At 27.3% G+C, this 21,318-nt stretch overlaps 6 protein-coding genes across 10 annotated transcripts; 3 read left to right on the top strand and 3 right to left on the bottom strand.

Annotated features, from left to right (window-relative positions):
* Window positions 1–196: 196 nt before the first annotated feature.
* Window positions 197–2,315, bottom strand: LOC122521366 (serine--tRNA ligase, mitochondrial). The gene is made up of 5 exons (XM_043642035.1): window positions 2,226–2,315; window positions 1,854–1,978; window positions 905–1,635; window positions 665–832; window positions 197–564 (listed from the first exon to the last, which is right to left on the bottom strand). Exons 2-5 carry the CDS (start codon window positions 1,908–1,910, stop codon window positions 258–260), a joined length of 1,263 nt encoding a protein of 420 aa, XP_043497970.1. The 5' UTR covers window positions 1,911–1,978; window positions 2,226–2,315; the 3' UTR covers window positions 197–257.
* A 118-nt stretch (window positions 2,316–2,433) lies between these two features.
* On the top strand, window positions 2,434–4,026 carry LOC122521367 (oxygen-dependent coproporphyrinogen-III oxidase). The gene is made up of 2 exons (XM_043642036.1): window positions 2,434–2,464; window positions 2,783–4,026. Exon 2 carries the CDS (start codon window positions 2,806–2,808, stop codon window positions 3,973–3,975), a length of 1,170 nt encoding a protein of 389 aa, XP_043497971.1. The 5' UTR covers window positions 2,434–2,464; window positions 2,783–2,805; the 3' UTR covers window positions 3,976–4,026.
* Window positions 4,027–4,620: 594 nt separating this feature from the next.
* On the bottom strand, window positions 4,621–11,170 carry LOC122521365 (adhesion G protein-coupled receptor A3). 3 transcript variants are annotated; one of them, XM_043642034.1, is made up of 14 exons: window positions 10,823–11,170; window positions 10,301–10,511; window positions 10,071–10,214; window positions 9,919–9,990; window positions 9,756–9,827; window positions 9,503–9,574; window positions 9,339–9,422; window positions 8,916–9,245; window positions 8,687–8,823; window positions 8,541–8,615; window positions 7,764–8,378; window positions 7,419–7,665; window positions 7,056–7,349; window positions 4,621–6,975 (listed from the first exon to the last, which is right to left on the bottom strand). In XM_043642034.1, the coding sequence occupies exons 2-14, from the start codon at window positions 10,486–10,488 to the stop codon at window positions 4,653–4,655; spliced, it is 4,653 nt and encodes a 1,550-aa protein (XP_043497969.1). In that variant the 5' UTR covers window positions 10,489–10,511; window positions 10,823–11,170; the 3' UTR covers window positions 4,621–4,652. The 3 variants fall into 3 exon arrangements, with proteins under 3 accessions (XP_043497969.1, XP_043497967.1, XP_043497968.1); XM_043642032.1 differs by having other exon boundaries at window positions 7,764–8,615; XM_043642033.1 differs by lacking the exon at window positions 9,756–9,827 and having other exon boundaries at window positions 7,764–8,615.
* A 139-nt stretch (window positions 11,171–11,309) lies between these two features.
* LOC122521364 (E3 ubiquitin-protein ligase TM129) lies at window positions 11,310–13,642 on the top strand. 2 transcript variants are annotated; one of them, XM_043642029.1, is made up of 6 exons: window positions 11,310–11,542; window positions 11,630–11,879; window positions 11,963–12,152; window positions 12,304–12,498; window positions 12,559–12,707; window positions 12,800–13,642. In XM_043642029.1, the coding sequence occupies exons 1-6, from the start codon at window positions 11,341–11,343 to the stop codon at window positions 12,921–12,923; spliced, it is 1,110 nt and encodes a 369-aa protein (XP_043497964.1). In that variant the 5' UTR covers window positions 11,310–11,340; the 3' UTR covers window positions 12,924–13,642. The 2 variants fall into 2 exon arrangements, with proteins under 2 accessions (XP_043497964.1, XP_043497965.1); XM_043642030.1 differs by lacking the exon at window positions 12,304–12,498.
* A 165-nt stretch (window positions 13,643–13,807) lies between these two features.
* LOC122521363 (DNA-directed RNA polymerase II subunit RPB2) lies at window positions 13,808–18,455 on the bottom strand. Its single transcript, XM_043642028.1, has 10 exons — window positions 18,275–18,455; window positions 17,764–18,165; window positions 17,501–17,655; window positions 17,259–17,417; window positions 15,958–17,177; window positions 15,655–15,877; window positions 15,113–15,574; window positions 14,688–15,030; window positions 14,330–14,588; window positions 13,808–14,206 (listed from the first exon to the last, which is right to left on the bottom strand). The coding sequence occupies exons 1-10, from the start codon at window positions 18,291–18,293 to the stop codon at window positions 13,921–13,923; spliced, it is 3,528 nt and encodes a 1,175-aa protein (XP_043497963.1). The 5' UTR covers window positions 18,294–18,455; the 3' UTR covers window positions 13,808–13,920.
* A 328-nt stretch (window positions 18,456–18,783) lies between these two features.
* LOC122521361 (uncharacterized protein C3orf18-like) lies at window positions 18,784–21,318 on the top strand. Of its 2 annotated transcripts, none has more exons than XM_043642027.1 (3): window positions 18,784–19,771; window positions 20,749–20,895; window positions 20,950–21,318. In XM_043642027.1, the coding sequence occupies exons 1-3, from the start codon at window positions 19,409–19,411 to the stop codon at window positions 20,992–20,994; spliced, it is 555 nt and encodes a 184-aa protein (XP_043497962.1). In that variant the 5' UTR covers window positions 18,784–19,408; the 3' UTR covers window positions 20,995–21,318. The 2 variants fall into 2 exon arrangements, with proteins under 2 accessions (XP_043497962.1, XP_043497961.1); XM_043642026.1 differs by having other exon boundaries at window positions 18,787–19,771; window positions 20,963–21,318.

Raw genomic sequence — 21,318 nt, 5'->3', positions numbered from 1 at the left:
TTATAGAAAATATACTATCAGGTGATGTGTTTAAGACTTGAAGTTTTAGTGAATCCTATTTTCCTACAAAATGTAGAGTTGACAGATTAGTGACATGATAAAATTATTTATAACATTTAATTTTATTATTTTATATACAAATAAACAAATAATTATAAAATATCAATTTTGTTGTATTTTTCGACTTTATAATTTTCATAGATTCTTATATTTCATAATTATAATTTAAATTATAACATTATATCTTTTTACAAATTTTAATTGTAAATGCTCGTCAATGCAATTGGTTGCTTTCGTATTAATGTTTTACCATCCATAAACGGTACCAATGGTTCCGGAATTTTAATACGTCCATGTTCGGTTTGATGAGTTTCACATAATGCAATCATCATACGAGGTATTGCACAAGCTGTACCATTTAATGTATGAACATGAAGAATTTCACCATTATGTGATTGATATTTTATATTCAATCTACGCGACTGATAATCTGTACAATTACTGCAGCTTGATAATTCACCAAATAATTTCCTTCCAGGCATCCAAGCATCCATATCTACTTTTCTATTTAAAAAACATACAAAGTTTTATTGAATTTATCAATTTTATACAATTATAAAAGAAAACTGAATTTTGTTCATTTCTAAATAAGAATTTAAACTACCTATAAGCGGGAGCTCCTAATTCATGAGCCGGCATATCAAGTATTTTAAAATGTAATCCTAGAGAAGAGAATAAATCTTCCTGTATATCTAGTAAATATTGAAATACTTCTGAAGATTTGTTTTGTTCGGAGCAAACAAACATTTCAACTTTAGTAAATTGATGAACCCTGAATAAACGAAGAAAGTAGAAATTCATAATTGGTCCTTAATTGATTGCAAAAGTATATGTTGTGTTTTACCTGTATATTCCTTTTTCATTCGACGTGCTTGATATTTCAGCTCTGTAACATCTACTAATAGCTGTCATTTTTAATGGTAAATCTTTATAAGAAAATTTCGAATTGATCAACTTGGCAGCTAATGACATTTCAGCTGTTCCTGACAAGCTATAATTATCTCCATAATTCTTACTCAAATTATATACAAGCGTTCTTGGACCATCCGCTAATAAGCCACATCTTTTTATAATTTCAGTTGGTATGATGTCCGGTACAGATACAAGTTGAAATCCATGTTTAATTAATTTTCTTAGTGTATACCGTATAAGAGCATTTTCCAATTCAGCCAATTCACCTTGAAATATATAACATCGACTTCCCATTATAGGTCCTAATCCTTGTGATCTCATAAGTTTTAACTTTTTAGCTAAGTAAGAAAATTCTTTAGGCTCGACATTAAATTCATGCTTAGATCCGCATACTTTCAATACATGTGGTTTATCTCCATATTCAAATACAGATGAATATGTATCATTTGGTATTTTACTTAATTCATTTAAAAACATGTCACGTTTATCTATTTGCTTAAATAGTTCAAGGACCTTGTCTATGTCACCAACTCCCTTTCGTTTGTTTACATTATTAGCAATATAATCACGATTTAAAGGATCGCATAAGAATTTTATATTATATTCTGGTTCTGGCATATCTAATTTGGTAAGTTCAAAATTCTTTTTTGTTAACTTTTGATACTGTAAGAAAATCATTCGTCTTTTAAAAGATATGAATTTTTTAAAATACAAAAAAATAATTTCAAAATGAAATGTATATATTACCCTATATAATAATACAAATACCTATATAACAATTGTATTTAACGATATTAAATACTACAATACAACAAATGATACAAAATTACTTACAATTTGTTTTAAATTATGTAAAATTAAAAGAATTATAAAATACACACCTGCGTACAAAATCTTCTAATTTCAATAAATTGACGTAAACTTTTTTTAAAATTCATCTTGTTCTTTAAATAATTCAAAATAATATTAAAATACTATGCATTCATAAACACGGTGGATAGATAACCTATATAATAATTTTATATTTTAGATGGATCTTGTACTTATAATTATATTATCAATCGAATATTTATATTAATTATATATTAATAGAATTCTCGTAATATGAATAAAAGTATTAAATAATTTCTCTTGCATCAATTTATATCATATCTAAAAATTTCTAATAATATATTAATTAATAATTAATAAACAATATAATTCATTTAAAATATTTATTTATAATTATTAAATTTCATTCTCAAATATAATACCATAAAATTAATATAAATAATATTCAAATTTTAATCTTTATAATTCAAATTTTAAACTTTCAGTTAAGATAACGTCCAGATTACACTCAGTATGACATTGTACTTATCTATGGGTAAAAAAAATACATCATGTGCGAAAATACATTTTAAATAATTTCTGTTAGAATTATACAATATAATCTTATAAAAAATATCTAATGAAATATTGTTATATTTCAAAACTGAGTATATTATAAAATGTAAGAGTTTCTTTTTATAATTTTAACTTTTTTTTATAAAATTAACGATCTAACCAATATTAGTAAATATCGAATGGTTTATTTTATCAAAATTATTGTCAATATTTCGAAAATATAAACGAGAACAATACTTTTTTAATAATTTTGGTTTTCCAATTGTAACATTTTATAAAAATATTAATATTTTATTATTTATAAATCTACACTTTATAACATAAATTGTTAATTTATTAAAAACATTTCATTTTTATATGTATAAACATTACATGTTTTGTATTATATATAATAAACACTTTTGTATAACTTTTTTTTTTACAGTTTTGTTTCATTAAAATAAAATCATGGCTGCTAGAACAATATTGAAAAATTGGAACAAATTTTGTGAAATTTTCTCTCATCGTTTAATTGGATCACACCGTAATGGAATTACTTTAACATTTCTTGGAGCAGGTGTTACGACTGGAATTGTATTATACAATGTATCTAATAGTAAAGTTATCGCAGCACAAACAACATTAAATATACAAAATTTTATGGCACAACCTATTACTTCCATTGATGAACTAGAAAAAAATCCAGATGACATGAAAACAAAGATGGAACTTTTAATTTTAAAAATACAAGCTGATTTTTGCAAACAATTAGAATCTTTAGAAGAAAACGATTCCCATTTCAAAGTAGATCGTTGGATTAGAGCAGAAGGAGGTGGTGGTATCACTTGCGTTTTGCAAGATGGAACTGTATTTGAGAAGGCTGGCGTTAATATTTCAGTAGTGTCTGGTTTATTACCGTCAGAAGCAGTACAACAAATGAGAGCAAGAGGAAAACAAATAGATGAAGGAGTTTTACCTTTTTATGCAGCTGGCGTAAGCGCTGTTATTCACCCACGTAATCCCATGGTTCCTACTATACATTTTAATTATCGATATTTTGAAGTTAAAAATAAAGATGGTTCTATTCAGTGGTGGTTTGGAGGTGGAACAGATCTTACACCTTATTATTTGAATGAGAACGATGCTAAACATTTTCATGGAACTTTAAAAAATGCTTGTGACAAGCATAATCCATCATATTATGCATACTTCAAAAAATGGTGCGATGATTATTTTTATATTACTCACAGAGGAGAACGTCGTGGTATAGGAGGAATATTTTTTGATGATTTGGACACACCGAGTCAGAATGAAGTATTTCTTTTTGTAAAATCATGTGCGGAAGCAGTTATACCATCTTATATCCCACTGATTAAAAAGCATAAAAATGATGGCTATGGATATGCCGAAAGACAATGGCAATTGTTACGTAGAGGAAGATATGTAGAATTTAATTTGGTATATGATCGTGGTACCAAATTTGGATTGTATACTCCTGGTGCTCGATATGAAAGCATTTTAATGTCTTTACCTTTGAGTGCTAAATGGGAATACATGCATGAACCTAATCCAAATTCAAAAGAAGCGAAACTTACGGAAGTACTTAAAAATCCAAGAGATTGGTTAAATTCAACATAAAATTGTTTATTGTCAAAAGTTAATTATATAAATTAATTTGATAGAAAATTTTAATAATATAAATAATATATATATTTTTAATATCATATACATACATCTATATGTGTATAATATTATGTAATAATTATTTTGTTAATAATTTCTATCTTGTAAAATATAGCTGGTAATATTTCTAAAGTATTTTATATTTGTAAATATATAAAATATAACAAATGTTATAAATAAAAAATTAATATAAAAGATAGTTTTGTAATACATATAATTCTATTTTCTTTATTAAGATTATTACTCAATAAACACATGAAATAAAAAATAAAAACTCTGTCTTCGTTAAAAACAAAAAATTATATATTAAAACATATACAAAAAAGAGTTATATAATAGTAATAATATTATAATTGTGAAGACAGTCTTCTTAATTATGTACACACGTTCATGAAATAAATACATTTTACATAAAATAATGTGTATACAAATAATGCAACAGCTTTGGCACATTTATATAGTAATGGTAATCAAGAATGAAGTGTTAATATGATAAGCTGTTATCTTTTATCTTAAATTATGTAAAAAATATAAAAACCAAAATATTCGGCAATTTCTTTTTATATAATTAAAAATGAAAAGATAATAATAAATATGCTGTTCACAATATACACATAAAAATTCTTATAACATTATACACTTGTTTCTTTTTTTACTATAGATAAATGATTTACTGAAGCATCTACATATAAATCAGTTGCTATATGTTCTTGTACATTTTCAAAAATCGTGTTAGATGGTATATTTTCTGTTTCACTTACAGATTTAAAATTAGGAGTCATCGTACATAAATTTTCAGAAGAAGCAATATCTGTTAGACAATAAAAATTGGATTCAATATTTTTTGTTAAATCGTATGTACTATTATTTTGTTCTAAATTTGATAGATGCAATTCTTGAAATAAATGGAAGTCACATTCATCACTACAATTGGAAGTATCAACCATATTAACTACATCATTAGAAACTGATGGTTCTACATTTACTAACGCAAATGCATTATCACCGATAAAACTATTTACTTCAGTCAAAGATTGTTCTGATTTACTATTTAATTTTTTTGATTCAGGAACTATATCGAAGAGATTACAACTACTTGTATTTGTTAAATTTGTGAAAGATGATTTAGAATATTCACAATTTTTAGTTGTAATATCATTTAATGAACTGCGATGATTCTTTTTAAATAGTTTGGTATGATTTAATGGAAGATTATGCATACTCATAGACTGAAATAACCACCTCGTACTTGGCTTATTTTTTACTTCTAAAGCACTATCATTCATTTTAGAACATCTTCCTGTGTCTAGCATTTCTGCTGTTTCACAGATATCTGGTAAATTCTGATCGCTTCTTTCGCTTGTCATTTGTGTGGTAGAATCTATTTCAGAACTATACTCTAAACTACATTGTTGTGAAACACTCTTTAAGTATCTCTCTTCGTCAGTTTTCATCTCTGGATCAGATTCATGAACAGTTACAGATTTAGAATATAATCTTTGACACGAATTTCTTCTTGGAGAATCCGGTAATGCATTATTTCTTGTAAATTCTTCTTGCATTGTACAATCATTGTTTATCTTTTTTACATTTCGTACAAGATTATCTTGTCCAATGACAAAACGCATTGGAACATTTCTTTCTTCAGAGATACTACCACCACTATCAGAGAGAATATTCACGTTTTTTGTATCACTAATTGTTTTCAATTCTACATGTATATTTGTATTATTTACTTTAGCACTACTACTTAAAATACTTCGATCAATATTACTTTCCACTTTCACAGCAGGTCGTGGTATAGAAATGCAACTACCACCATCGCTTGTGCCACCGCCATCGCCTTGCTTTCTAGGACCAAGATTATTGTGTTTTGTATGTCGCCGTTGTTTTTTAAAAAATTTCCTTGCCACTCCACTTTGATGTGGATTGTAAAACATTTCAACACATGTTGCTCCCTGTTCTGTATAGGTAGTTACAGAGTTGTTTGATCGATATTGTTGACGATGTAATACCAATAAATTCATATTGGGTACCTTCTTTGCTGCAATAGTTGCAGGATCTTGATTACTTACAAGGTCTGTAATTTTTGAAGTATTACATGTATGAGATCTGTTTGCAGTCTGTCTTGAAGAACTCACAGAGTTTGTATCAGAAGTCACTTGTGTAGCTTGGGAATTAGAAAGAGGCGCTACGATATTCTGTACTAATGGTTGCTGAGTTGGAATAACAGGATTTGCATCCGATACACTTCGTGTTCTACAACAACGATTTTTTTTCCTTTGAAGCCAACAACTCATTTTCAACCATTGTGATCGTACATCGTTACGTGCAATTCCGTAAAATAAAAATATAAATATACCAAGTGAACTAGTGGAAATTGCATAAACAATAGCAAATATAATTTCTACAAAAGGAATATAAGAGTTGAAAGGTTTTCTAGTTACTGCAGCAGCACTAAACCAAGATATTAAATATAGTATTAAAGTTAATGTCAGGCCATTTAGTTGTGCAATTTGTGAATGTTCCGAATCTTCGATATCCGAGGAAACTGTTTGCGTACTATGTGCGCTATTTCTATCGACTGGACTTATATTTGGCTCAAGTAACTCTAAATCCATATTTTCTGTAGCCTGAGTACTCTCAGATAATTGAGCATTTGTATCTACATTTCGAATAGCACATCTAATTAACAAGTGTAAAATGATTATATAGACAATTAAAATTCCAGCTGGTATAAATAATGCAGCAAGCGCAGCTCCATTTGTAAGAAAGCAATACGAATATCCAGCATATTCCCGTAGATTAATTGCACCAGATATACCACAGATTATTAAAGCTATACCCCAGCCAACCAAATAAAGACCTAATAGTGGTTTAGGTATAGGTTGATCTGGTGGTTCATCATCCGATATAATGTCAATGTCAGATTTTGACAATTTTTTATACATATTACTGTGGATGAACCATAATTAATTTTTATTCTTTAAAATGTAAATAGCCAATTAAAAAATGTTTGAATCAAATATACTCACCTAGCAGATGTTGCCATCCATAACAGACAACTCAGTGATAGATAGTGTAAAATAAGACCAATGCTTTGACAAATTTGAATATTTTCAGTTTGTTGAATACCAATACTATATAGAGATGATAATAATGCCATAGCAAACCAAGTGTTAATAACGCAATGTTTTACTTTCTTTGGCATATTAATAGAAGAGTAGCATACAATATATGTCACTGAAGTAACTAGCAAACATATTATTGTAATAAAAGTCCCAATATATATAGCAGGATTCGAGTATTTAAATTTGGGTCCATTTATACTGAAAAAATCTGTTGTTAAAATTCTATATATATATATCAGTAAAAAATATAATAAAGTTAATAAATACCTAAAACCATCCTGACTAAGATACGAAACATCTTGTAAAAGTCCATAATAACCTAATCTATTACATTGGAATACTATTAAATTATTGAATAAATTTGATAATTGACATCCATCACTAATCCATCCACCAGATTCATTCAATGTCTCGTCCCAAATTACAGGTTTTGGTTTTTTACCAACATAATGATGTAAAGGAGCTCTTAACATAATATAAATTGGATCAGATAAATTCTTTAATGATAATCCGACTGAAAATAATAATAGAGATATCAATTATTGATCAAAAAAATATATAATTGAAATATTAAGAATAATTGTATTTCAAGTAAATGTTCTATTTGCTTACTCAATTTACTGCCGATTACAGACGTCGAAATGTCCATATTGTCAATATTTACAATTTTAGGAAACAATCTATTATCATTGTACATTGAAATCATAAGTTTATGAGATACTATGGCATCTTGCACATTTTGTAATAATGTTGCTGGTAATTGAATTGAAGCTTCAATTATTTTGTCTTTTGTATTGACAGGAATTGTTCTGTTATTTGTTGTACAATGTAATGATCGTTTATCTAAATCATTAGTTGGATTAAGATTAGTATACCAAGTACACATTAATCCAGTGAAACTATCCCGTTTAACTCTAAATTCTTCTAACGCCATATTCTTTTTATGCATTTGTATTGTTGGAGTAAATTCCGTGATCGTCTCTGTAGCTTTAATTAATCTTGAGCATGATTTATAATTAATTTCGGCAGTTTTTAACATCTCTTTCGGTAAATTTAATAATGCTTCAACAACATTAATAAGCATATTACCCAGTTCTTTCTCATCATTCAAAAAACTTAAATAATTTTCTATTGTTAATGTAATAAAATTAATTTCTATAGGATCAGTCAATTTAACACCTTCGCTGGTGTAATTTTTAAAACGTTTAGCTGTCTCTAATAAGTTGCCTAATGTAAGAGATAGGTTTACTTTAGAAAATTGTTCCAAAACTTTGGTAGTGTGTGATACAAATGGACACATGTCTGTGTTTAAGTTTTCCCAAAATCCAGTTGTATTGCAATGATATGTTGCTCTCAAAGATACTTGCATTAAATTTGATAAGAGATTACCTTCGCAAGGCAATTCTGCTTTCCACCCTACTACTGTTCTAGGCCATGTATACATTCCTTTATTATTTCTAGTAACTGAAATAAAGATTTACTATTAATATTTTACATGTGATATAAATGAAGAAAACAAAATATATATTTAATACCTGCTAAAGGACAATAACGAGTATGTTCAGATATAACTATTACGCTAATTTCTTTAGATCTATTTCCATTCATAGAAGTTAAAAAACAATTCCATTGTCCATTGTGTTCATCCTTTATTGGAATAATACTAAGAGTACTAAATAAAAAAAAAGTAAGAATTATATAATAATTCGGAAACAATACAAATTGTGTGTGTGCATAAGAATAAAATTTGATAAATGACATTACCTGTCAACAATACCACTGTCAGAAAGATATCTATTTTCAATCTTAATATTAGGCAAACTACTTTGTGGGTCTTTGTATACATCAAGATCAAAAATATCAGTAGTTGTATTAGGATACCATAACCAATTTAATCTTGCATTTTTATCATCTATAATGCTGGGTGCTCTACACTTTAAAGTTATCGAATCTCCAGCAAATACTACTTGGTTTTGAATTGGTCGTAATTCAACAGACGGTGACGCCCATTGGCAATGAAAATTTTCTAATAATCTAAATTTTTTAATAAGCTGCCCTTTGATATTTACCGGTGATGCACATTTAGCAGGTGGACTGAAACAGTAAATTCAAATTTATATTAATAAAGATGGCAAAAATAATATGAGACACATATTGTAATATATTTAATTTTATATGAAACTTTACCTTAATCTGATAGAGGTATTGTGAAGCCAATAACGAAACCAATAAAGTTCACAATCACATTTCCATGGATTATTGGATAGGTCTCTGTAATTGAAAAACAATTCTATGAAATTAGGAAACTAAACTTTTAAATGATTAATACACAAAAATTTTCTTTTACTTACAATTGTTTCAGTAACTTTAATCTATGAAATGTGCCTTCTTTCAAAGTCGTTAGACTATTTCCACTTAATTTTCTGAAACATTATATTGTCTAGCAACGTACTTACAGTAGTACACGCATGCACTTATGTATTCATAGATATGATTGCATACTAAATAGAATTATAAAATATAATTTATATAATAGAGTGCTTAGCAGAAGCAGCATAAGCAAAGTGATGATATATGAGAAAAACAATGCAAAATTCCACTTACAAGCGATCTAAATTCAGCAAATTATTAAATAAAGATGGCATCACCGTATTTATTTGATTTCCCGATAAATCGCTGGTAAAAAAGAAAAGAAAAAAATAAGTAAATAAAATATAAGACAAAGGAAGCGCTCATGAGGATATCTTTTCACGTATACTTAACTTACAGTCTTCTTAGATTAGACAATTGTTTAAAGGCATAGGTATCTATCGTAGAAATTTGATTTTTACTCAAATCCCTAAAAAAAGATAAATAAATATAAAATTTTTCTTCAAGTTGATACTACATACATATGATAATCTAATAACATTCTCTTACAATTTTTCTAAATTTTCCAAGCCGTTAAAACAATCCTCATTTATGGAAGAAATTTTATTCTCAGATAAATCCAAACGTTTCAGATTTGTTAAATTCTTAAAAATATTAGCCTCTATACTAAGAATTTCATTTTTACATAGATCCCTGTAAGAAAGTGTTTTATAAATAAATTGTGTTTAAATACATTTAAACATTTTATTTAGCTATTTAATATTTGAAGTGATATTTACAATTGTACTAATTCTACACTGACTTCATCGATATTGATTTCTTTAATCTCTTGTATATGTCCTTCACACTTAACACGTAACCCTTCTGCTTGTGCACCAATAAGTTTGCACATGCATTGTTCTGGACAGGGATGACTTATAATCCCACTTATTTGGACCAAAATTAAAAGAGAAAAGACGCCTTTCATGTTTGTCAAAAGTTAGCCTTTTTCTGTATAACAAAATTTCAGATTAATTAACACTTAAAAATAAGAATTATACAAAGAAAATATACATAAAAATATATACTCCTCTCATTATCTTCATTTATAATATTTATTAGTATTTAATAACAATAAAGAAGAAAATAAAACAATATACAAATGTATACATACGATATAAAATAAAAAGAAATATGTTTATTGTATTTATAATTTATTTGTATACATTTACAGAACGCTATGGTTCGACGAAACATTAAAAAGTAATAAAATAATAATGAAATAAATAAATAAGATAATAGAAAAAAACGGTATCACTTACGGCATTAAGAGCACTTACGGCACTTAGGCCAACAATTCAATCGTGCTTTTTACATTGTGTCCACATTTCTTTCTTCCTTCATTTTGAAAAACAATCTTTGTAATTATTATTAAAAATACATACAATTAAAATGAGTAAACAGTATTTCAATAATTGTAATTAATCTTTCGTACACAAATGTCATACACCAAACTACTCTACTCAACTGAACCTCAAATTCTTAAACTCTAAAGTCATTGGATGCTTTCCAAATAACACTATTGTTTCTTGATCTTATAACATCCTCATAGCTGATTGGTTAAATTTAAAATGAACTTTTTTACTATTTTGCAGGGAACTATAATTTTGAATGTTTGTGACAAGGTGATATTCATTATTATTAGAATAATTATTATTATTGTTATGATTATTTTGTTCGAAAAAATAAAAGAATCTAAATTAAGTGAAGTTATATTAACATTTTACATTTTGTGACTTAAGTGTTGTCTAAACTAATATTATAAACTTTTTAGTAAAAAATGTCCGCTTACTTATTTTATACGTTAATTTATTGTTTAATATCCGGTTGCATTATTTATCCACCAGTGGAATTTGTTTCTGCTGGTCTAACAATAAAATCATTATTTGCAAGTTGGTTGGGTAGCGAAACTGAATCTTTTATAAATTATCATATTAAGAGAAGTGTTTTTACGTTATTCATACATTCCTTATTGCCATTTGGTAAAATTAATTAATTTTTAGATAATACAAATATATTAAATAAATCTCAGATTAAAATCTATAGTACCATATTAATTTTGTTTTTAGGATATATTTTAGGTTTGATATTATTCGATCATATTGATGCAAACAAAATACAATTGTTCTATCAAAGTCCTCTATGGTTAACTTTTGTCATTGTTACTATAGCAGCACCGGCATATGTTTTGTATAGAATTTTTAAATGGTCTAAGAATGATTGGAAAATGCATCCGATAGTACAAAATCTTTTAATTTATGCTGATAATAATGCTAACTGGAAGACTGTGGCATCTGAAATTGATATAGAATACAGAAGGTTCATAATTTGATACAATAATTCGTATAAATTCATATAAATTTAATTGATTACGTTGACAATAATAAATGAACTTATTTTAGAATAGATAAAATCATAATTGATACAAATAGCATCACTAGAGTTGTTGTAACTGATAATTGGATAATTAAAATAACTTCTTATAAACTGTATATTGCACAACACAACGATACTGCTTTAATAGTAAGCAGAAGTGATTCTCATGCCCTGTCTCCTTCATTTAGGGGCGAAATCCAGTTTATTAATATCGAGGTATCATTTATTTATTCATTTATATATATATTCGATAAACAATAATATATATATATATATATATATATATTATTGTTTATTCATTTATATATATATATATATATATATATATATTATTGTTTATCGAATAAAATGAAAAATGATAATCTAGGTAAAACCTACCAGGGAGAGAGCAGAATATTTTGATATAAGAATAAGTACATTTGCCTTTAAAGATTTTCAAGACAAAGTACAACAGCAAATTGTCATTTTACAAGATGTTCCTTTTCATAGAACGTTATTGGATAGATTTATTGATGTCTTTAAAGAACAAGCATCAGAAAACCCTATTTATGAAACTACAATGGTAATAAATATTTCAATATTTAATGATGCATCCTATTTATTACTATATTTTATTAAATAGGAATTAGAGCATTGTATGGGTTGTATGCAAGTAAAATCTAATGTTAAGCTAAATAAATATTGCGGAAATATTACTGATGGACCAAGTAATGATGAATGTACAACTTGTCATTGTCGGCCAATGTGGTGTATTGAATGTATGGCAAAATGGTTTGTTTTTTCGAGTTATTTTTTAAAGTAATGACTTTTTTTTATTATAACCAAATTAAGTTTTAACTTCTAAACATTTTTGTTGAACATAGGTTTGCGTCCAAGCAAAATGAGAATACACCAGAAATATGGTTGTCTTCCAAATGTACTTGTCCTGTGTGCAGGGCAAAATTTTGTATCTTGGATGTATGTCCTGTACGAAGTATTGACACATAAATTATAATCGTATAAATATATTAGAACAATTCTATATTCTTTCATGAACAGATATATTTTAAAATTTATAATTTTATAATAATATATGTGATAAAGATACATTTCTTAATTAAAAAAGTAAATAATTGAGATATGTGGGTATACATGCGATTTTGGAGTTTGGACTAAGAAAAATCGGAATAAAACTCTTATGCTACAATTTAAGTCCTGACAGCACGTGCCATAATAAACAACGAAAAACATTTAATTGTTTAGTTGCATGCTCCAAGTTGAGTTAATCTCATAAATCTTATAACATCTACATACATGTATGGTGCACAATTTATTTGATACTACAAAATCTCTGGGAAACAATTTTGAACGATTAATCAATGAACAAAACTAATTTATCAGGAAATAAATAAACGAATCAGTAGCATTTTATCTTAAATGTTTGAATAAGTGCCTATTTTAAATTATTAAAAAGTTTTGAAAAAGCTGACAGAAATGAATAATCTTCAATCATACAAAATTTTTCAAAACATGGTCCATGTAACGTGACTTTATATGATTATATAAGGATTTATTTCTAATACTTTTAGAAAATATATTTAAAGATACGAATTTTACAAACATAACACTAATGTGCAATTAAAATGGAAAGGTATCGACGACGATTGATACAGGAACCTGACTCGTGTTTTTTACATTTAGCTCAATAAATGTACCATGGTTCTCAACCATAGTTTTTATATATAACCAGAATCCTTGTATCACTACTCTAACGCGATATTGTAGATAAAAGGATCAATAGAATTAATTATATTTAAATGTCCTGTAAAAACTAATGTTTCGAATGAAAATCAATTATTATGTGATGTGTTTGTTTTGTTTTTATATAATATATAATAATAATAATAATACAATTATTTTATTTAAATTCAATTACAAAATAGATCTAACTAAATGTTAACAAATAATACTTAAATACTTAAGAGAGTAATTACATTAAATATATTTATGTTACCATTAATCTTGGCGCAATGTTCATAGACATTAATTCTTGGAAAAGTAATTTAGCCGCATACGGTAATCTAACTTGTGAGATCTGCGTTTTGTTTTTGCAACCTCTACATTCGAACGTATTATTACGCAAGACAGCTATAGCAATTAATCCACAGAAATTGCATATATGAATTCTATATGGATCAGAAACTTCGAATAAACGTTCTCTTAAAAATTGAGCGGCACCATGTGAAATTTGGCAATCGCGTTCCATTTCACCAAAACGTAACCCACCATCTCTGTTAAATAAATAAAAAAACAATGTTAAAAAAACAACTTATATACTTTTCTACTAAAAAGTAATAAACATTTTTTCTTATATAATAATATCACAAAATAAATTTGTAATTAAATTTACTAACCTTGCTCTACCTTCCATTGGTTGTCGAACTAAAATCTGTACAGGTCCTCTTGCTCTACTATGAATTTTATCATCTACCATATGCTTTAAACGTTGATAATAAGTTGGTCCTAAGAAAACTTGAGCATTAATTTTACGACCTGTATGTCCATTATACATAACTTCGTTGCCTCTTAACTGATATCCATATTCTTGTAAAAGCGTCGAAATTTTTTGTACGTTTACGGCATCGTTAAACGGAGTAGCATCACCAATTTCACCTATATAATTTCAATAAAAAGTATAAATTATATAAAATAGTGTGTTTCTATAAAAAAAAAAATATTTTATTTTTATATAATGCATATTATAATGCATACCTTTATTTGCTGAAACTTTTCCTTGAATACACTCGATCAAGTGACCAATGGTCATACGAGATGGGATAGCATGAGGATTAATAATTATATCAGGTGTAAGTCCTTCGCATGAAAATGGCATATCTTCTTGTCTATATTGAATACCACAAGTACCTTTTTGTCCGTGACGTGAAGCAAATTTATCACCAATTTGCGGTATGCGTACACTACGAACTCTGATCTTACAAAATTTGTATCCTTCGCTATTCAGTGTTAACATAACTTGATCTACAATTCCAGTTTCACTATTACGTAAGAAAGTAGATGCATCCCTTTTTATAAAACGTTTGGTTGTACTGTCCAACTGTAAATATTTATAATATGTTATGAAATGCAAATATAATATAATATATATTATATTATATTATATAATTCTTAATATTTACCTCATCATCTGTTTCTGGAAGAGTAATAGTTTTGCCTATTACAACATCATCACCTGATACACGAATGCCAGGAGCGATAATTCCATCATCGTCTAATTTATCGTATATAGCATTGCGCATTCCTTGGCAAGTTTGTCTTGTAGGTTTTTCAAATTGTTCTTCTTGATCACCAATTCTTTTAGATTCAGAATCCTTATAAGATCGGTAAAAGACAGATCTGAAGAAACCTCTTTCAACTGCGCTGGCATTAAGAATAACACTATCTTCTTGATTGTATCCAGTGTAGCATAAAATAGCAACAATACTGTTAATTCCTGCTGGAAGCTCTCTAAATCTAAGATATTCCATAGATCTAGTCGTAACTAATGGCTTATGAGGATAATAAAGTACGTGAGCTAAGGTGTCCATTCGAACATGATAGTTTGTTATATAAACTCCCATAGCTTGTTTACCCATAGCACTCTTTAACATAGAAAAAAAAAGATAAAAATATTTTACATCTAAAATATAATCTGAATATTGTATAAGATAATCAAATTTACCTGATAAGTATTCCTAGGACTTTGATTATGATCCGGGAATGGAATAATAGAAGCGCAAACTCCTAGTATCATTGCCGGATGGATTTCACAATGTGTATAAGTTGTACAATAGGCATATTCCTTTTCTTGCCTAAGATCTTCAGGTGACATAGCAATCATGACAGTCTCTTCTTCAAGTGTATCTATATATTCTACTACTCCACTACCTACTAATTCTTGCCATCTACAATAAATGATTACAACGCATAAAATTTATCAAAAAATATAAAAGAAAGAAAGAGAAAGATATATTTTTAAACATACCCATCATTATTGTAATCTCTTTCCTTTAACATGTCAATGTGTCTCTTTTTTAACAATAAATTTTGTCCTTCTACAATTAACAGAGGCCTACTGATTCTTCCAGCATCTGTATATATTCTTATTTCACGATCTCTAATATCTCGGATCATTGATACTTCAGACACAATAATGTCCATTTGTCTTCTTAATTTACGCAAAGTAGCCATTAATTGATCTGGATCTCTGTGAATTCCAACCCAGCAACCATTGACAAATATTTTGGTAGCATCAGCAATTGCACTAGGTGCTATTTCTTCCAAATTTTCCATAGACCATTCTTCTAAAAACTCTAATATCGGGGATGGCTGAGATCCAACGCTAATGTATGCCATCAATGCCAAATTTTTAACTAAGCCAACAGCTGCACCTTCTGGAGTTTCTGCAGGACACAGCATACCCCATAAAGTGTTATGTAACTGACGTGGTTTGGCAAGTTTTCCATCTCTTCCAATTGGAGAGTTAACTCTTCTTAAATGTGATAAAGTAGATGCAAAAGTTAATCTATTCAACACTTGTGAAACTCCAGCTCTTGCTTGATGAGCTTTCTTTTGATCTCCCCAATTTCCAGTAGCCAGGGAATACCTCAGACCATCAGTAATTATTTTAGTTTTAATAGCAAGTTCAAGATTAAAATCTTTACCTCGATCTATAAATTTCTGTGCATACAAGCGTACTTCTTTCATAAGATTTTTGAATAAACCTCTGAATAAAAATGCTAACAAAGGTCCAGCCAAATCTAATCTTTTATTACCGTAATGATCACGGTCATCCAATTCTCTTCGTCCTAAGGATGCTGATAATAATCTATGTACCATATAACCAAGGAAATAGGCCTTTTTTGTTTCACAAAAATCACTTATACCAACATGAGGTAACATTTCCTTTTGTAAGATTTCTCTAGCATACTTGATACGTTTTTCTTTTGTTACACCAGGTCTAGCACCTCGAGTACCAATAAAATTTAATGCTACGTTTTGTTCTTGTATAACAAAGGCTTCATCTAACGATGGTTTTACCATTTCCATCATTTCGGGATCATCGAAGTCATAAATAATATGTTCAAGAATATCACGGTCAGCTACAAAACCAAGTGCACGAAAAACTATCATAATAGGTATTTCTTGCTTGATATAAGGTATAATAGCTATGATGCGTTGTCCAATTGCTGATTTTTTAATACTCTAAAATAATTAATAACAGTTATTATTTCAAAGTAGACTAATAACATCTGAAATATCATTTTATATTATTGCAATACATACAGCACCACTTTTTGCCATCATGTTAATCCATAATGTAGAAGTGGGACGTGAACTATGTTCCAAACAAGATCTAATTTCAGCTTTGTATGCATATTTACCATCCTTCATGCTAAAAACATAAACTGTATTTGTCGCCATTTTCTCTTGTGCTATGAGTACCTTAATAACAAATAAATAAACATGTTAATACAATAAATAAACTAGAGTATAAAAAAGATGTTCAAAAATATATTCATAAATACTTTTTCAGATCCATTAATGATGAAATAACCACCAGGATCAAGAGGACATTCATTTAATTCAGTTAAATCACGATCAGACAATCCAGCCAGGAGACAATACTTGGAACGTAACATTATTGGAATTTTTCCTATGAATGTTTTCTGATGTTGTGTTTCTGCAAATATAATTTTCAACTATTTACACTAAACTATCTGCTATAAATTTAATATAAAGATATTATTGCTGAGTCGAGTTATTGTTGATAATAGATATAATAACGAACCGATAGGATCTTCACCATCCTTTTCAATAGTTTTAGTTATATCAACATATAAAGGTGCTGAATAAGTTAAATTTCTAAGTCTAGCTTCATTCGGCATCATAGGCGATGGCGCACCATCTTTTTCCCAATGCGTCGGTTTAGATAAATAAATTTGTTCAAATTTCAATAAATGTCTAACAGGATTCTCTATTTCACCAGAAGTATGCTGAGCTTCTGCTTGTAAATCTATTTGTGGAGAATCTTCAACGATCCGTTGAACGGACATTTCAATGAATTCATCAAAACTATCAAGTTGTTGACGAACAAGACCTTTTTCATCGAAATAAGCGTTGATAACAATCCAACAAGCTTCTTGCCATAATTTCGAAGAAATTTCTTCGGCATCTTCATCGTCGTACTGATCTGTTAAAAAATTGTTAAATTTATTGTATAAGGTTAGAATTCTTGATTTTCAACAATAACGAGAAATAAATAAGAAAAAATTGAAATTATATTTAATTTGTTTATTTACCATCTTCGAGAGCATACATATTGCCTTTGTATAAATATGTCAGTAATTTAAAAAGAAATATTTAAAATGACAATAAGATAAGCACTGAATACCAACTAATAGGTACACATAATGAAGAACAGCAGTACTAAACCGCTAGCAATTGCATTACACACAATGTGTATATGAGATGAAGACAGGGTGTCCAATAGTAAAATATTACAAGACGTAAAAGTTAAAACAAAAATATCACTAATAAAATATAACTAAAATTTAGTGCGAATCTATTTCTGAAATTAGTAACTATTATTTATAGTTTTTTTTTAAGATTAACCAATCATATTTCTTACATTAGTGGTACCCGATCTATGCAACCAATATAATTACATTTCATAGACTATTTAGGGAAATTTATAAAATTGCCAGTAGAGTTTGTCTCGTATATATAAATGCAAAGCAGTTTGGAACAATTATTCATTTATTTGATATTTAGACAAACGTGTATATATATAACGATAATATTTGAATATAAATTAAAAATTATATATTTAATAAACACACATTAAAATATCACTAAAATCTACTATTAAATTAAATAAAACCGTCTTTTGTGAGTGTTAACTTTTAAAACGTTGAAGGTCACCATGCATTGATTATAATGATGCAACATTAGTGTGTTTTGTTCATTTTTATTTATATTAGTCTTTCTTTTAAAAATTTAATTAAATTAGATGAACGGTGCTATTATGCTTTTTCATCGAGTATTAATTAATTTTAAAATGTAGATCTTATTAAGTGTTATGAAGTTTTTAAAATTCAACGTGCGTGCCATGAGAAATAATTTCTTATTAAAATTCGTGTTATTTACACATAAGTATCGTTGTATTTTTAACGATATTTCAGTGATAATATAGAAATATCATAACAATGAATTAAAGTAATTTTAACATTATATTCTTAATATCTATTTATTGATATCTAATAATGTCGACGAAGTATTATTCTCAAACTAGAAGTATTTACGAATTATAAATAAAGATAGTAGTTAATTTAAAAAAAAAAAATTTAATTGGATAGATATAAAAAAAATAATATAAACAAAAAGAAAGATATCAATTTATTGTAAATTATGATTTGAATTATAATTAAATAGTAATGTGTATCGTAAATGAATTCATAGTAATTATGGAGAATATAGAAAATACAAGTTCGGTTTTTAAATTAATATCATTAACTGATTTGCCAAGTATTGCAACGAACTTTACATTAAACAGTACGTCTGAAACAGAAACAGAAATTCCAGAGCAAAGTAATAGTGTGCAACAATTATGGAATTTACCTAAAACAACCGTGACTTCATTGGAAGATACATCCTTACTATTTAACACATCAAGGAGTACTGTACATGTTGCCACAACAACTTTAGAGTCTGTTGATGAATTTGGACCACCAGAAGGGATAGAATATATTTTTGTACCACTTGGTGTTATGGTCTTCGTCATTGTATTATCTGCTGTGGTATGGACCATAATGTCATTAAATTATTAACATATTCTTTTTATTATCACATATGCTATCTCTTTATTTTATTTGCATTTGAACATAGTTTGATCTTTACTGCATTTTGTAAACATATTTAAAAGTAGAGATAAATATCTTATAAGATATTAATTTTGTTATATAAATAAGCATGTATTTTATATTTAAATATCATACATTCTATCTGTCTATTTATCTATCTGTCTATCTATAGATATATGTGCCAGTAATTATAACAGTGGACTAATTGTAAGTCCAAAAATTGGAAAAATGAATTTGATTATTTTTATTTTATATTAAAATTATTTATATTATAAAATAAATCGTAAAATAAATTTGTCTAATTTTTTTACTTACAATTAAGCAATTACCATAATTACTGATACATTTATAAATTAATTTACTTTTAAATATATTTCTTTCTCTTATCTTTTGAACATACATATACTTTAAATAATAGGTGTAAATAATATGTATTTCATTCATACCTATTTTTTTGCCTCTTTGTAATGTTAGAATTAAATGATGTTTCATACTTATCATGGTATTTATTTTTTGGAACTTATCCCCATTCATTATATTTCTATTGTAAAAAAAATGTATATTATATAGCTAAAGATTAATCTTCTAAATTTAATATAGTACAAAATAGAGAGATTATTAACACTTTTGTTATATATATCTGAATATTAATATAATAGTAGCATATTATTATTGTATATTTAATAGATAATTCTTTTTATGTATAAAATGATATGTGTATATATATTTACATAGCATGTATGATTTTAGAATGAATAGATGGAATAGAGAGAAAAAAATCATATTGCAAAATGTACCATATTTTTATCATTAATTATATATCATTATAAAATCTTTTCACGTAGCAATGATGATATATTAATATATCATAAACAGTATTAAATATATATTTGGAAAATAAAATCTTTTTGAAGGTATTTTTTATATCGAGAAAACGAAAATTGGAACGATTAAGGCATAGACTAATGCCAATGTACAATTTCGATCCTGGTGAAGAAGAGGAAGATGACTGGGAAACTGAACTATTGGATGAATCTTATAATAGTAATCATCAAAGACGAGTGTGTATATATATAACAATGAGCGAATATGAAAGTACATTAAATATTAAAAAGATTAATTTTACAGCAAGGATACCAATCCATGGATGCAGAAGATAATGCTGAACTTTTTGGTGATCATTGACAGAATATCAATTATTTTTTTATCGATTATCTTTTACCTTCTCTGCATTATTAATATAGATGATCATTAAAATATGCTTAATATAACAGTATTAAATTATAATGTAAAAAAAAATGAATTCCAGATATATACAAAAATATTGTATAATATCCGATAGAATTAATAGGTTTTTTAACTAACTACATTTTTTCTCATATCTTCTAACTGCAGCTTTTATAGAAAACAATGTATTAAAGTACAAAGATAGTATTTTAAACTTTTACCTATTTAATAATCATAGTCTAAATCAAACGTTAAAA

This window comes from Polistes fuscatus, unplaced genomic scaffold, assembly GCF_010416935.1.
Source record: "Polistes fuscatus isolate 324 unplaced genomic scaffold, CU_Pfus_HIC Scaffold4, whole genome shotgun sequence".
Taxonomy (NCBI): domain Eukaryota; kingdom Metazoa; phylum Arthropoda; class Insecta; order Hymenoptera; family Vespidae; genus Polistes; species Polistes fuscatus.
The sequence above is the reverse complement of the archived record's forward strand: the minus strand, read 5'-3'. Positions and strand labels throughout refer to the sequence as shown.